This window comes from Brassica rapa, chromosome A08 (assembly GCF_000309985.2).
Source record: "Brassica rapa cultivar Chiifu-401-42 chromosome A08, CAAS_Brap_v3.01, whole genome shotgun sequence".
Lineage (NCBI taxonomy): Eukaryota > Viridiplantae > Streptophyta > Magnoliopsida > Brassicales > Brassicaceae > Brassica > Brassica rapa.
In genome coordinates, this window is record NC_024802.2 from 13326768 (window position 1) to 13341660 (window position 14893).

The following is a 14893-nucleotide window of genomic DNA, read 5'->3' on the forward strand; positions in this document are numbered from 1 at the left end:
GCCTGTTGCTGCAGCACAACCGTCTCGTCTCCATCAGATGACTACACGTCTGCAACATGGAATATGCAAACCGAATCCTTGGTATGCTCTACTCACTAGAACAGATATTCCATCAATTCCGAAGACTATCGCTGCTGCATTGAAGGATCCTGGCTGGACGAACTCAATGCAAGAGGAGATGGATGCGCAAAATCAAAATGAGACGATGTCTTTGGTTCCTCGACTGCCTGGAATGCATGTTTTGGGTTGCAGGTGGATTCATACTGTTAAACTCAAAGCTGACGGAACTCCAGATAAACTAAAGTCGCGACTGGTTGCTAGAGGGTATGAACAGGAAGAAGGTGTTGATTTTGTTGATACATACAGTCCAGTGGTTCGAACTTCAACTATCAGGGTAGTTTTGAATGTTGCGGTGTCTAAGAATTGGAAGGTGCGCCAGTTTGATGTAAAAAATGCCTTTTTACATGGGGAGTTACAAGAAGAGGTGTTCATCGAACAACCTCCCGGCTTTGAAGATCAGTCGCATCCTGATTATGTCTGCAGGTTGCATAAGGCGCTCTATGGTTTGAAACAAGCACCTCGGGCCTGGTTTAATAAGTTTACCAACTTTTTATTGGAGTTTGGCTTCAAGTGTAGCCCTGCAGACCCGTCTTTATTTACGTATCACTGCAAGGGTCAAAGCATGGTACTTTTGCTCTATGTTGACGACGTTTTACTCACTGGTACCTCGTCCGAGTTGATGACGCGCCTGGTTGATGACTTGAGTAATACCTTTGCCATGAAGGATCTGGGAGAAATTCACTATTTCTTGGGAATTCAAGCTCAGTATCATGATCAGGGATTGTTTCTCAATCAGACTACATATGCAGAGGAGATTTTATTTGAAGCGGGGATGGCTGCAGCGAATCCAATGCCTACGCCTCTGCCTTCACGCCTTGATGAGGTATTCAAAGATACAGTGGTGTTTCCTGAGCCAACATACTTCCGGAGTCTTGCCGGGAAACTACAATATCTCACCTTAACACGTCCGGATATTCAATTTGCGGTTAATTTTGTGTGCCAACGGATGCACTCACCTACTATGAGTGATTTCAACTTACTGAAGAGGATCTTGCGTTACATTAGAGGCACAACTCAGTATGGGCTTCATTTGTTCAGACACACATCACTGTCTCTCTCCGCGTTTAGTGACAGTGATTGGGCTGGGTGCCATGACACACGGAGGTCAACAACTGGGTTCTGTGCCTTACTTGGTCCTAATGTCGTCTCCTGGTGCGCCAAGCGTCAGCCTACGGTCTCTCGGTCATCTACGGAGGCTGAGTACCGTGCTCTTGCTCAGACTGCTTGCGAATTTAACTTGGCTGAGCTACATCCTCCGTGAACTCCACATCTATCAACCTGAACCAGCTCGTCTCCGGTGTGATAACCTTTCAGCAGTTCACTTAGCGGCAAATCCTGGTTTCCATGGTCGTACAAAGCATATGGAGCTAGACTATCATTACATCAGGGAGAGAGTTGCACTTGGTTTGGTTGAAGTGTATCATATCCCGGCTGATGATCAGCTTGCTGATATATTTACCAAACCTCTACCGAGATTGGCGTTCACCAGACTAAGGAACAAACTTGGTGTTGGTACTCTACAACTTCCAAGTTTGCGGGGGAGTGTAAGTAATATGAAGAAAACAGAGGATGAGGAAGAGATGAAGAGTGTGGGCCAATACAAAGATACTCAAATGGGGTTCGAAGGAAGAGAGAATAAAGGCCCATGTCTGAAGGCGGTAAAAGGTGTTTCAAGTGATGACGTGATGAAGTGCAGACAAGGAAGTACGGTAAGGAAGAAGGTGGAGCCAGCTGGGGCTGTGGTCCTGCACAACCAATACGCTCCTCTTGTGTCATGTAACTAACGGTTTAGATCGTTTCACGTGTAACTAGATTAAGGCATGACACTAAGGTTTGAGAGTCTCTCTGAACAATATATAAGAGCCTCTATTGTAATCTTCTGAACTTAATGAGAAAATATATTCAGTTTTCATAAAGTTATAGTTTTTCTCAACGGTCACTGGCAGACGCAGCAAATAATTTAAGTGGGGTCATAATTTCTTACTACCAACCCAAAAAGGCCAAATATAAAAAAAAAGAGGTGTTATTACAATAAAGAGAACAAAATACGGGTGCAATATGGAGGTTTTGAACTCGGATTAGGGGGTTCAGAGGATGAGAACTGTCACCAACTGAGCTCTGTCATATTAGTATATATTAAACTTACAAATCAACTTTTTATAGTTAACTGGTGTCAAGTGGACCTGTTTTTCCTCTATGGGTCCACCCTTGCATCTACATTCGAACCCGAATCGCTTAAATTTCCAAAACTCACCTACGATAATAGACTATCCTTGTGTGGTTGAGACACTGATTAAGCTCTCGCATTGGTTTTCATTATTACGTTATTAACCATATGTCACCTTTTTGTTTGCATGCCACACTACGAGTATTGGTGCATATCATAATGAAATAATCACAAGAAGTTTCGAATCAAAGAAAAAATTCATAACGGAATAACGACAGTCATCCAACGTTCCAAACCAAAACTTCGGCCGCGAAATGTACATTCCCACACGTTTTAATGAATAAGACCATTTCATAGTTCATGAATAGTTTACTAATTCTCACAATGGAATGTTTCAGTACTGGTTCTGCGCATATAATTTTTTTGCAGTTAGATTTTTTATTAAATATAATTGTTCCCATGCAATAGCTGTGTTTGGACCATCGTGTATATAATATATATAGCTACTAGGTGGTAACCTGCGCCTTGCGCAGGATGAATGAACTAAAAAATCATATTGTTTAATTTAATAGATATAATACACACAAAGTGATAGTCACCTTATTACTCCATTTACGAATTGATCTTTTAAAATTAGAAAACATTTTATTCTTATTTTTAATATAAGGAAACAAAGGTTGCGGCTTGATTGAAAAATCAATCAATCTCAAATCAATAATCAATTCTGATTTTGAAAATTTTCATATTTTGTCGCTATTTTTTGTGTTATGTTAAATTATGTTAAAGATAAATACATGCTATTTCTAAAAAATAAAATAAATAAATAAATACATGCTAATTATTTGTGAACCCGCAATTTTTACCCAATATCAAATTTTAGATAATCGGAAATATTCTTTAAAAATAAGCAAATACTTAATATAAATTTATTATGAGTTTAAAATAAAACAAAACATAGGCAATATAATTATTATTTAATTCATAAAAAATATGATTAAAATATAAAATGTAACAAAAGTAATAGAATTATAAAATATAAAAGAAACAACAAAAAACTGATAAAAGCACAACTAGTATGAATAGTTTCTTCAGGACTCCTGGTTTTTAAATCAACAACGGAGTTGAAGCCTGTCATTTGTGTTCTGCTTGAAAGAATGGTTTTTGATAGTTTGATGTCGGAATAAGAATGTGATGAGGAGATGTGTCCAAGGTTTGGTATTTATATACGTATGATTATCGCTGACGATAATCTTTAGAGTTAATGTGATAAAATCAAATCTCCCTGATTATAGAGAATTTTCACTAATTACAGTAACTTTACTTGCGCTCCAATTAAGAATTATAACTTGCTTTAACACAAAATATATTAAATCAAACCATATCAAATAAGGTACAGACAATTAAAAACAAACTGAGACGATAACCCCAACTTTCATAACCGTGTGCCAAATTTTAAAATTTTGGAAAATAATCAAACTTTCCTTTTTTTTACAAACGTAATTGCCGTATCAATTTATGTATCTCGATTTTGTCATATTAATTCACTTTCTATTTTTAAAATTGTTATTATATCTACATTTATTAACCGTGTGCTGTAGTTTTAAAATTTTGAAATTTTGATAAACTTTCAGTTATATACAATCAATTTGACGTAGCTGATGTTAGATCAATTTTAGAAACGTGATCAAACTTTCATATATATACAACCACTAACTATGTAAGGAGTAAGGACTCGATTTGACGTAGATACCCAGTTAAGTTAGCTCAAAATACATATTTTATGTTTGATTATGCTAATACTATCAACATTAATTTATGTTAGACAAATGACTTGGATATGTCAATGACGTATAGTATATTACTGATGTCTGTATATATTAAAACCCAAAACCTCACATTAGCTATGAATACATTATATACACAATTTAATCTATATTCGACTACAATTAACATTATAGTTCTAAAGCATAATACGTAATACATAAATATACAATTGAGGTTGATACCGAAGTAGAAAACCTACGTAAATATGCAATAGCTGTGATGGCTGCACCAATTAAATGACCAACTCAATAGACCCAAAGGTTCGTCCAAGTCAGCTAATCACGGCCAGACCAAATAAAACCGCCGGTTTCATCGACGAATGTGCTCTTATAAAGCAAAAATAAATATATATGTAAGGTTGCTATCGAAGTATAGTCACAAAACCAAAAATGATTATATGTTAAACATATAAGATTAGTAATTTGGTTCGGCATGATTATATGAACCATAATAGTCAAAGAACCATAATCGTCAAAAAACCAAGACTTAACCAAACATGTATCTCGCGAATGGTTTAAGTGAGTAATCGGATATAATACTTATGTAGAGATATAAAGCATAATATATGAGAGAAATGTTAGTCTAGTGTATAATGGCAAACTATGTAAATAGTCTAGTGAGAAGAGGGCAATTAATTAATAGGGGTGAGAGTGATTGTAGTGTTGCCACATAAGAAATGGCATTCTTGTTAATAACACATTAGAGGAAGGTTACATTCAAATAATGCTCCTCAAATAATAAGAAAGAGATTATTCCTCGACAAGAGTTTGAATATACATAATATCAAGGGATTAACTAAGAGTGCCAGATTTTAAAGTATTTATTAAAAGTAACCAGAAAAGCATATTCATTGTTTCCACTACAATATTATCAGCAATCAATCTTATTTTTGGCAATCAATATCAGATAGTTGATTTTTATTTGTGTACTTTATTCATATATATTCTCAAGAAAAAAAATACAACTAACTTCTTTTTGTCAACAATTAGAACTATTGTTTTAATACTTTGAAAAGTAATTACGATTTTTTTTTGATAATCGTGGAGATCCCAAAAACTTTATACTTTTATAAACCCATGAAACCTTACATCCTAATACCAACTAATCCATCTAAATGGCACGATTAGTCTACTTGTTGACAAAAAGAACTATTGTTTTAATACTTTGAAAAGTAATTAAGCCGAGAAGACTTGGTTAGTAATTACAAGTTCTTTATTGCATCAAACTTCAATCAGTTTCTAATTCATAATTTCATGAGTGACATCAAAACTATAATTCCGCAGCTCTATCCAGTTAATCCAAAAGTGATTATAGAATGTATTGCTACAGATTTATCCATTTTATAAATGTATTGATATCTGTTAATAATTTTGTTAAAAACTGGAGTATAAGTTTTTTAAAAATGGTTCTCTTTTAGCAAAAAAAAAAGTTTCTCAAAAACAAAACATAACGAAAGTTTATGGTTGTAAGAAAAGCATAAACAATTATTGGAATATTTTAAGAAATGTCAACTATATTAGAACAGGTAGTCTATTCCATTCAGGAATCATATACATACCGCAAGTAAAGTTATGTAAATTTTAAAATTGTCTTTATCAGAAGAAGAATGAAAAATTGACATGATAGCTATTAAAATAGATTTTGACTTTTGCGTTTGATCAATGATCACTTTCTAAATCCTAAACTATGGGGTTGACTTAGACCATGATTAACCCGGAGTTCTTAGAGTGGAGTTCTTAGCGCAAGTTAAGAAACTGTTCTTAACTTTTAACTAAAAAAACTAAGAACCAGTTCTTAAATAAGGATTTTTTGATCTTTGCAGGTTCGTCCACACCCGGGGTTCTTAGAGTGGGGTTTTTTGATCCTTTTTAATGTAAATTTTGCAAACGGTCCACTGGACTAAAACACCTAAAATTTTATAAATCAATTTACATTGAAAAAGATAAAAAATTAATTAAAATTTTATTTTTTATTAAAATCTTGGTAAAATATTTATGACCTCCAACAAATTAGGGACTTCCCTACAGGAAGGCTTAACTAATAGCTAACTAACCGCCGAACAAATTACTTTACGATCAAGCGCATATCTGTGATTTCATATAGATATCCCGCTTCTTTCTCTCTTCTTCATCGTCTTAAAAAAACCTCCCTTCGACGATGATTTGATGTTTTTGTATTGGAGCCGGTTCTGAGCCAAATCGCCTCAAATCTCTAATTTTTTTGAAAAAGTTATATATATATATAGACCCACAAATTTATGAAAAGAAATTACACTCAGACTATTGAAATCTTTATTAAATCGTCTGTAGCCCCCAAAATCTCAGCCCGGCCATTGCTCAAGTTATCGAACAACCTTTACTAACTCCACTAAGATTTCTACCAACATTCTTGCCCCTCCTCCGAGAGAATAATCATCAAGGCAATCAGAGAATCCGTCAATGCTCCGAAGATACACAAAATTGTTCCTACGTAACTTTGCCATGTCCACGATAAAACCGTCAAGTTATCATGTCTCGACTGGTCTTCTTTACCACTTTTTGTTTCGTACTTCCTTTCCATTTTGTGAGAGTCATTGTCATGCCTGGCCCGTTGTCTATGGGCGCCTAAAACCCAAAACTTTTAAACACAAGTTACAAAAATGTATTTTTTTTCTAAAATGAGGAGCTCCTGATTCGAACCCTGCCCATTATGTTATCTCCAACCACTAGGCTACAAGCAATTCATTGAAATGCACTAAGTATTTAAAATAATTATAGCGACTACAGCATGGGCTTTACTAACTTTATCCCAGGGCTGATCCTGGTCATTGTGTATATCCACGACCATTTAAAGTAAAACATCAAATCTGAGATTCTATAGTTGCAAAAATAATATGATGTCGTAATATTCTCTTGGATAAACTTTACAGACATTTTATCTTCTATGATTTTTTTAGTATATGTAATAAATGAATTTATATTATTTACTTTTTTCATCTTTGCTTTAGTTTAACTAGGTAAAGAACCCGTGCGATATCGCACGGAACTCATTTTATAAAAACAAATAAGCTATATTTTCAATAAAAAACTTGTTTTTTTTTAAAACTTGTTACAATTGCTTTCGAAAAAATACATGTATTACATAAATATCTTGCATGCAGTTATATTTGTCTATTGATAATATATGTATTTTGCATTAATAGTTTTGTGCTTAACTGAAAATTTGGGGCTAAACGACCAAAACAAATAGTGTGAAATTCAGAAAATACAAATATTAAATATATTAATTTTGTAAATATATAATATTATCAAATGAATTAAATTACTCAGCAAATATAACAACAAGATTATTTTTTATATAATCTTAAAGATTATTTAAAATGTAGATAAATAGATATAAAATAAATGAAAAAGTATTTTTTGAAAAATCTATACAATTTTTAGAATGAGAAGACACATCCTTAAATATTTTTACATTCTCTTCAAACTAATAAAATTTTCCGAATTTATATGTTTTTGCCAAGATCTTTAATGAACTTTTAAAAATGAATCTCTCTTTTCCTAATTTATTTTGTGATTGTTATGATTTTTATTTTAGTTGTGATTATTATTCTTATTTTTTTTTATTTAGAGGGCTAAGGGTTTTAATGGTTGACAACCAAACATTACAATGGCTAGTTAGTGGTTACAATAGATAACACGAAAATTCAAAATAGCTCATCGCCGAGTACTACAATCACCAAATGCTACAATTACCAACAATTACAATGGTTCATTGCCAAATATATTGCAATGGTCCATCACCAATAGTTAAAATCAACAACATATGTAACATTTCATTTAGTTAGTTTCAATAGTTCATTTAGATAATTGCAATAATTAATTTAAACGATTTCAAAGAATGACTTAATTCATTTAATTAGATAGTCTATTAATAAATAGTACATATATCAAACTTATGCATATAAGTTATAATGTACATAAATAAAAAAATATATGTTCATGGTTTAAGTTTTCTTAATATTAATCTATTAATAAATAAAATTATCTAAACATGACCTATAATTTTTTCTTTAAACGAATAAATGAAACCGGATGAGAACAAAATATCCACACCAAAGCATGATATTACAAACCATGAAATATAATTGAAAACCATATAGATAATTTTCTTCAAATATATAATATTATAATAATTATTAAATTACACAACAAACCGAATTATTAGAATATTTCAGATATTTATAAATTTATAACAACATTGTCATGATCAATTTTTTTAATATAATCTAAAAGCATGAAAATATAAGACATGAATCATGTGTTAGTGGAACATATATAATAAGAAATGCAGTTTTCCAAATAAAATAAAAACGTGTTTTCCAGTTTTTTGTCAAATATATCTTAATTTTCATTTAGTAAAACAAAATTAAGACTAATTATTTCATTATTTCATTTAAGATTTTTTGCTACCCAAACTCAAATGACTCTTAAAATTACTAATTGTAGAAAGACATTTATTAAGATATTATAACTGTTTTTAAAAGAATTTTCTTGTTAAGATGTTATAAATAATTTAAAAAAATAATAATAAGTGCGTGTTAAATAAATACAAAAGGACACTTATTGTGAATTTTAACTATTTTAAAAAACATTTCTAATAGTTGCACATTGGAAAAATAAAAATAATCATTGTTTTTTTAATGAAAAGACACAATTTTTGTAATAAAAAGATGCAACTTTTAAAGTTATTAATTGTAGAAAGACTCTTATTAATATATTATAACTGCTTTTTAAAAGAATTCACTTGTTAAGATGTTATAACTAATTAATTTTTTTTTGTATATTTGCATGTTGAAAAAATGCAAAAAAAAACTTATTGTGATATTTTAATTATTTTAAAAAACGTTTCCAATAGTTGCATGTTGGAAAAACAAAACTAACCACACTTTTTATGAAATACACAATATTTATTATAAGAAAACAAAACTCTTAAAATTATTAATTGTAGAAGAAAACTATTAATATACTACATAACTACTTTAAAAAAGAATCCAATAGTTACGTGTTGAAAAAAATAAATCTAATTTCAGTTTTTGTGAAAAGACACAACTCTAAACATTAAATGGGATTGGGTTAACTGTCTAAAACCTCCTCTACTAAACAAATCAACACTCATTCCCCCAAACTATTGTACTCGTCGAAAACCCACTTATATTATTTGATACAAATAAGTTTCTAACTAATTCCACATTTGGAATTGAAAACATGAAATGTCGTTTAATTCTCCCTAATGGCGTCTGGTTACGATTACCCATAATCCAAAATCCGATCCGATACAAACTACAAATAAACGTCGCCTTGGGCCCTTTCCAGCGAATCTCCACCGTCAATCTCTCCTTCTCCGGCTCCCTCGCCAGATCCCACCCTTCTAATCTCCTCACGGATAGCTTCACCACGTATTTCCTCGTAACTAACGGCGGCCATGGCCGCCACTTCATCATCATCACCACCATTGTAACTCCTAAGCGACGTCACGAAAAGAGAGATTGAAGAGACGTAAACAAACTCTTTCTCAAGTAGTTGAGAAAAAAACAAGGGAAATAAAAAAAAAGTTTTTTTTTATTTAGCTTGTTGATTTAGATCAATGCCCAGAAATAGAAAGCACGTTTTAGACACAGGAAGCTTTTAGGATGTGGTTTCTATCTTGGATAGATTAAAACTTGGAAGTTTAGCTTCTTCTCTCGTAAAGATGAAAAAGTTTATGGTGCGAAGAGAGAAGAGAGAGAGAGAAAGTGGAGACACAGAACACAGCACAAGCGTGTAGACACAGAGAGACAACAAAGAAAAGTGAAAAGAAAGATCATAGCTTCACAGATCTGTCCCTCTTTCTCTAACGAACGATAGACTCGTTGGAATAAACCAGCAAACCGGAGTTAAAATGTATTGGTTAGAGGCGCATGCCATTCTTTATTCTATGTCCATCGCACTTTAAGACATCCTCCAAACATGTGACACGATCGATCCTATCGTTACAAGATCACGCATACAAGTCAGTTTGAATTTCTAAAATCTAAATGATGGTTTTATGCGACAACGTTTGACAACTAATGTGCTTTATGCCACTGGAGTGCGGTGGTCACTGGTCCTAGCTATTCTTCACACTAAAGGAACAAGCAGTATCTAATGCATCACGATTCATGCATGATCATTCTTTTTTCTATCGCATAATAATTTAGCCAACCCACTTTATATATATCAGGAGGAATTCTTAAATTGTGATTAGCATGACTCGAGATTCATTGACTTGTTTCACACATCACAGCCACGTGCCTATTATTTAATTTGCTCATGAGTTATGAAGCCTATCTGCTTTATTTAAACACGACGAATACCATTGCGATTGCTTTATTAAAAGAAAAATAACAATAAAATATGAGAGAAACGAAGAAGACAATGCTTTCCAGATTTCAAGTGAAAGAAATTAATTTTTTTTCTTTAGTGTATTGTTTAGTTGGAGACAGACCTTTTCATCTAATTGTTTCGTTTAGGATTTTTGGCTATCCAAACACGTAAAACTTGTCCTACTATTTTTTGTTGACAATGTTTTATTTGAATATTTTCTAAAAAATTTGTAAGCAAAAATCTGCATAGAAGTTTTTTTTCACCATTTTATAATTAGTGCAATTAGTGCAAATTTTACTTTGACAAATGCATAGACATCGACTATTTATATTTTAAAAATCTATTTGAATAGTTACATCTTTTCAGTTTAAATAGTCACATCTTTTTGATTTAAAAATAATTATTTTAAAAAGATATTTATATGAATAGTCACAATTTTTCACTTTTAAAAATATACTTATATGAATTTTAGAAAAGACACAACCTTTTACACATCTTGTTAAAAAGACACAACATTTCAACATAAGTAGATTCACAACTTTTAGAATTAATCAGGATTGCTATTATTAGTAGATAGAGACAAACAAATCACCAAGATTTAATTATCATTTTGTACAAAATATCTAATTTGTAAAACCAGGAATTAATTATCATTTTATACAAAATTAATAAATCCTTTTCATTGATATGAAATTGTGTCAACATAACAACGAGTCGACATTAGAGGAAACAAAATATTCTGGGAAGTAGTCCTCGTTTAGATATATTTAGAATGAAAAAAAGAGGAACTAAACCAATGTATCAATACTTAACCACAAGACTAAACCAACATAACTGAAACATATATAACCGGATAAATGGCTTCACTGATAATATTTAAGATTAATTTTGTCATTTTGTGTGTTTCTTTTAGGAACTTTATAGTTTACATATCTAACTGTTGATTATTGACTATTTTTGTTTACTTTTTTTCTGTCAACTATACTTTTGTTTATTATGTACGCACTAGACTATAATTTCCTTGCTAAAAGTTTTGAGTCTTTGAAAATCACTTACAATTTTAAGATGGTGTTTCTATTGATAGTTCATGGATAAATATATTGAATTTTATTTACCATAACTAGTATGTTTAAAAGTTGATAATAGTTAATATTTATCAAGGTAATCAAGATTAGTAAAGCTTGTTTTTTCGTTTTTTTTTTGGTTTAGTAAACTTCTTTTTGTTCATCAATTATATCAAGATCTTCAAGAATAGTATAGATTTCTTACTATATCAAGATCTTGGGAGAGTTATAAAAATACGATCAACAAAAACAAAACTTCATTATCATCACAATGAAGCGTCTTCTTCTGCAGCTGCTTGCCCTCTGGAGCTTTTCTCTATCAAGTTTTTTTTTTTTTGGTAAAATTTTCTCTATCAAGTTGTTCTCCATCTTATATATGATTCTTATTTTCTTCTACTTTTTAATATTGAATATTTTGTTTATGTTTGAAAACATTTTCAGGATGTGAATCAACGTTTGTACCGTATGATTATTCTGCAACCGTAGAGGCAAGCAATGTTATGTTCAATTTTCTGAAGTTGGACATGTTTGTTTAAATTATTATTGTCTTTTGTTTTGTTTGGGTGCAGTGTCTAGATAAACCTTTAAAACCACAGTACAATGGAGGAATCATCGTGAACCCTGACCTACGAGATGGTCCACAAGCTTGGTTACCATTTGGAAACGCAAAAATCGAATTTAAAGATATTGGACACGATAAATTTGTTGTTGCACGAGAGAGGAAACAGCCTCATGACAGCGTCTCACAGAAGGTTCATCTGGAAAAGGGACGTCTCTACACTTTTTCTGGTAAAAATAAATATATGTTTTTCTGTTTCTTGGAGCAAACTCTTTCGAATTTTGTAAACCCTGTCATAACAATGGCCTGCTTTGTTTTTATGTTCCTCATAGCTTGGCTACAAGTAAACAACGGAAAGGCTCCAGTGAGTGCCGTTTTCAAGACGAACGGTGAATATAAGCATGCAGGTTCGGTCATTGCTGAATCCAAATGTTGGTCCATGCTCAAAGGTGGTCTCACTGTTGATGAATCTGGCCCTGGCGAACTCTACTTCGAGGTAATCATATCATGGTCCCGAGTGCTTTTCACAGTCTTGAGTTCGGCTATCCTTTTCGGTTCGGTCGGGTTTTATGGATTTTTCAGATTTTCGGGTTTCAGTGTCTTTAGCAGCCCCGTCCGGCGATTATCTCGGGTCGAATTGTATAATAACATTTCGGGTTCAGTTACATTCGTAATGTACATGCCGAAACTCATTTTATAACCAATATTTATTGTGGTTTCAGTTATTTTAATTCTAGTTCAGATATCTTCGGATCGGGCTTTCAGATTTTAAAATTTTTAAGAGTATCCTTTTGAGTTCGAATAGATTTTTTTGTATCACCATATAGGATCCATTCAGATAATTTTCCATTGATTTTCTGTTTGCATTTAGTTCGCAAATTCGGGTTTCCAACTTTTTTTCCCGGACCTAGTTTCTCACATTTTGAAACATTATCTTCACTTAAGCGCCAGTTTTCGCAATCAGCGAGTTTATTTTGTGTCTGGTTTCATTGCTCATGTGTAGAGCAACGACACAAGGGTTGAAATTTGGGTAGATAGCGTCTCACTGCAACCATTCACACAAGAGGAGTGGAAGTCTCACCAAGATCATAACATTCATAAGGAGAGAAAGAGAACCGTGAGAATCAGAGTCGTAAACAGCAAAGGCGAACCAGTGCAGAAGGCAAGCCTTTCCATCGAACAGAGGAAACTCGGCTTCCCATTCGGCTGCGAGGTAGAGAAGAACATACTTGGGAACCACGCATACCAAAGCTGGTTCACTAAAAGGTTCACGGTGACAACTTTCGCCAATGAAATGAAATGGTACAGCACCGAAGTAGTTAGAGGCAAAGAGGACTACTCGATCGCTGATAAGATGTTTAGATTTTTCAAGAAGCACGGGGTCGCTGTACGTGGTCACAATATTGTATGGAGCGACCCAAAGTATCAAACTAAATGGCTAAACTCTCTCTCTGGTCGCGAGTTCTACAATGCAGTGAAACAAAGGGTTTCATCTGTGGCTTCACGATACAAAGGCCAGCTTGAGGGTTGGGACGTTGTGAATGAGAATCTTCATTTCTCGTACTTTGAGAAAAAGATGGGTCCTAAGGCTTCTCGTAACATCTTTAAGATGGCTCAAGCATTTGATCCAACGACAACTAAGTTTATAAATGAGTACAATACGTTAGAGGAACCGAGGGATTTAGATTCTAGTCCAGCAAAGTTTTTGAAGAAGCTTAGGGAGCTTAAATCTATTGTGGTTCGTGGAAATATATCGTTAGGGATTGGTCTTGAGTCTCATTTTAAGACTCCTAACATTCCCTTTATGAGATCAGCTCTTGACATTCTTGGTGCCACTGATTTGCCTATTTGGCTCACTGAGGTCGACGTAGAAGCTCCTAAGAATGTTCAGGTAACTCATATTCTCTTATAATGGTTAACAAAAGTACCGTCCTTACCACCGGTTTGAAGTCTAGTGGTTAACAAAAGGGATTAGTCCTATTGAGCTCCTTGTTCGAGCCCGGTGGAAAAAAATGTTTTGCGCCGTATTGCCTAAGGCCCAAACTCTTCCTAGTTCCTAGTTAACAAAAAAAAAGTCCCGGCTCTCACATCCATTATTTTGTTCGGTTTTCTTGCAGGCCAAGTATTTCGAACAGGTACTAAGGGAAGGCCACGCACATCCTCGTGTTAAAGGAATAGTGACATGGGCAGGTTATTCACCAACAGGTTGTTACCGAATGTGCCTCACTGATGGAAACTTCAAGAACCTACCCACCGGTGATGTGGTGGACAAACTTCTGCATGAATGGGGAGGCTTCCGCCGACAAACCAAAGGTCTCACTGATGCTGATGGATTTTTTGAAGCCTCACTCTTCCATGGTGACTATGATTTCAAGATTGATCATCCTCTCACCAATTCAAAAGCTTCCCACAGCTTTAAGTTGGTTTCTGATGTCTCCTCAAACACTCAACCATCATCTTTTGTCTTTCGTCTTTAAGTAGCGCTTGCTTCTAAGTAAGAATAGTGGCAGATATATAGTATGTTTTGTTATTAGTCTAGACATGGTGTATATATATATCTGTGTCTGCCGAAACCCCCGAGTGCTAATCATGAGCATCCTTGGGCTGTGTTCTTAATGCATAAGCCTTTAACATTGTAATGAAATTGATCAATCATATTGTAAAATACTTATTTGTCTCCATAATTTTAGGATGAGACTTTAATTTTAGTAAAAATAAAATTCCAAATCATTAACTTTTATAAACAATTTTAGTAATTATCTTATATTATGATCTA

The 14893-nt window shown here is 33.3% G+C and overlaps 1 protein-coding gene across 4 annotated transcripts; it reads left to right on the plus strand.

Moving 5' to 3' along the window:
- The first annotated feature begins 1952 nt into the window (after positions 1-1952).
- On the plus strand, positions 1953-14724 carry LOC103834542 (endo-1,4-beta-xylanase 5). 4 transcript variants are annotated; one of them, XM_033276678.1, is made up of 6 exons: positions 1960-11896; positions 12000-12046; positions 12128-12347; positions 12450-12613; positions 13121-14008; positions 14235-14724. In XM_033276678.1, exons 1-6 carry the CDS (start codon positions 11830-11832, stop codon positions 14592-14594), a joined length of 1746 nt encoding a protein of 581 aa, XP_033132569.1. In that variant the 5' UTR covers positions 1960-11829; the 3' UTR covers positions 14595-14724. The 4 variants fall into 4 exon arrangements, with proteins under 4 accessions (XP_033132567.1, XP_033132568.1, XP_033132569.1 ...); XM_018653685.2 differs by having other exon boundaries at positions 1960-11881; XM_033276676.1 differs by having other exon boundaries at positions 1953-11896; positions 12128-12613.
- The last annotated feature ends 169 nt before the right edge of the window (positions 14725-14893 follow it).

Excerpts from the sequence above, each read along its gene's own strand:
- LOC103834542 (XM_033276676.1), top strand. The coding sequence starts at position 11,830 with ATGAAGCGTCTTCTTCTGCAGCTGCTTGCCCTCTGGAGCTTTTCTCTA. Across the intron at positions 12,047-12,127 it reads ATTATTCTGCAACCGTAGAG|TGTCTAGATAAACCTTTAAA; the intron begins GCAAGCAATGTT and ends GTTTGGGTGCAG. Across the intron at positions 14,009-14,234 it reads AAGCTCCTAAGAATGTTCAG|GCCAAGTATTTCGAACAGGT; the intron begins GTAACTCATATT and ends GTTTTCTTGCAG.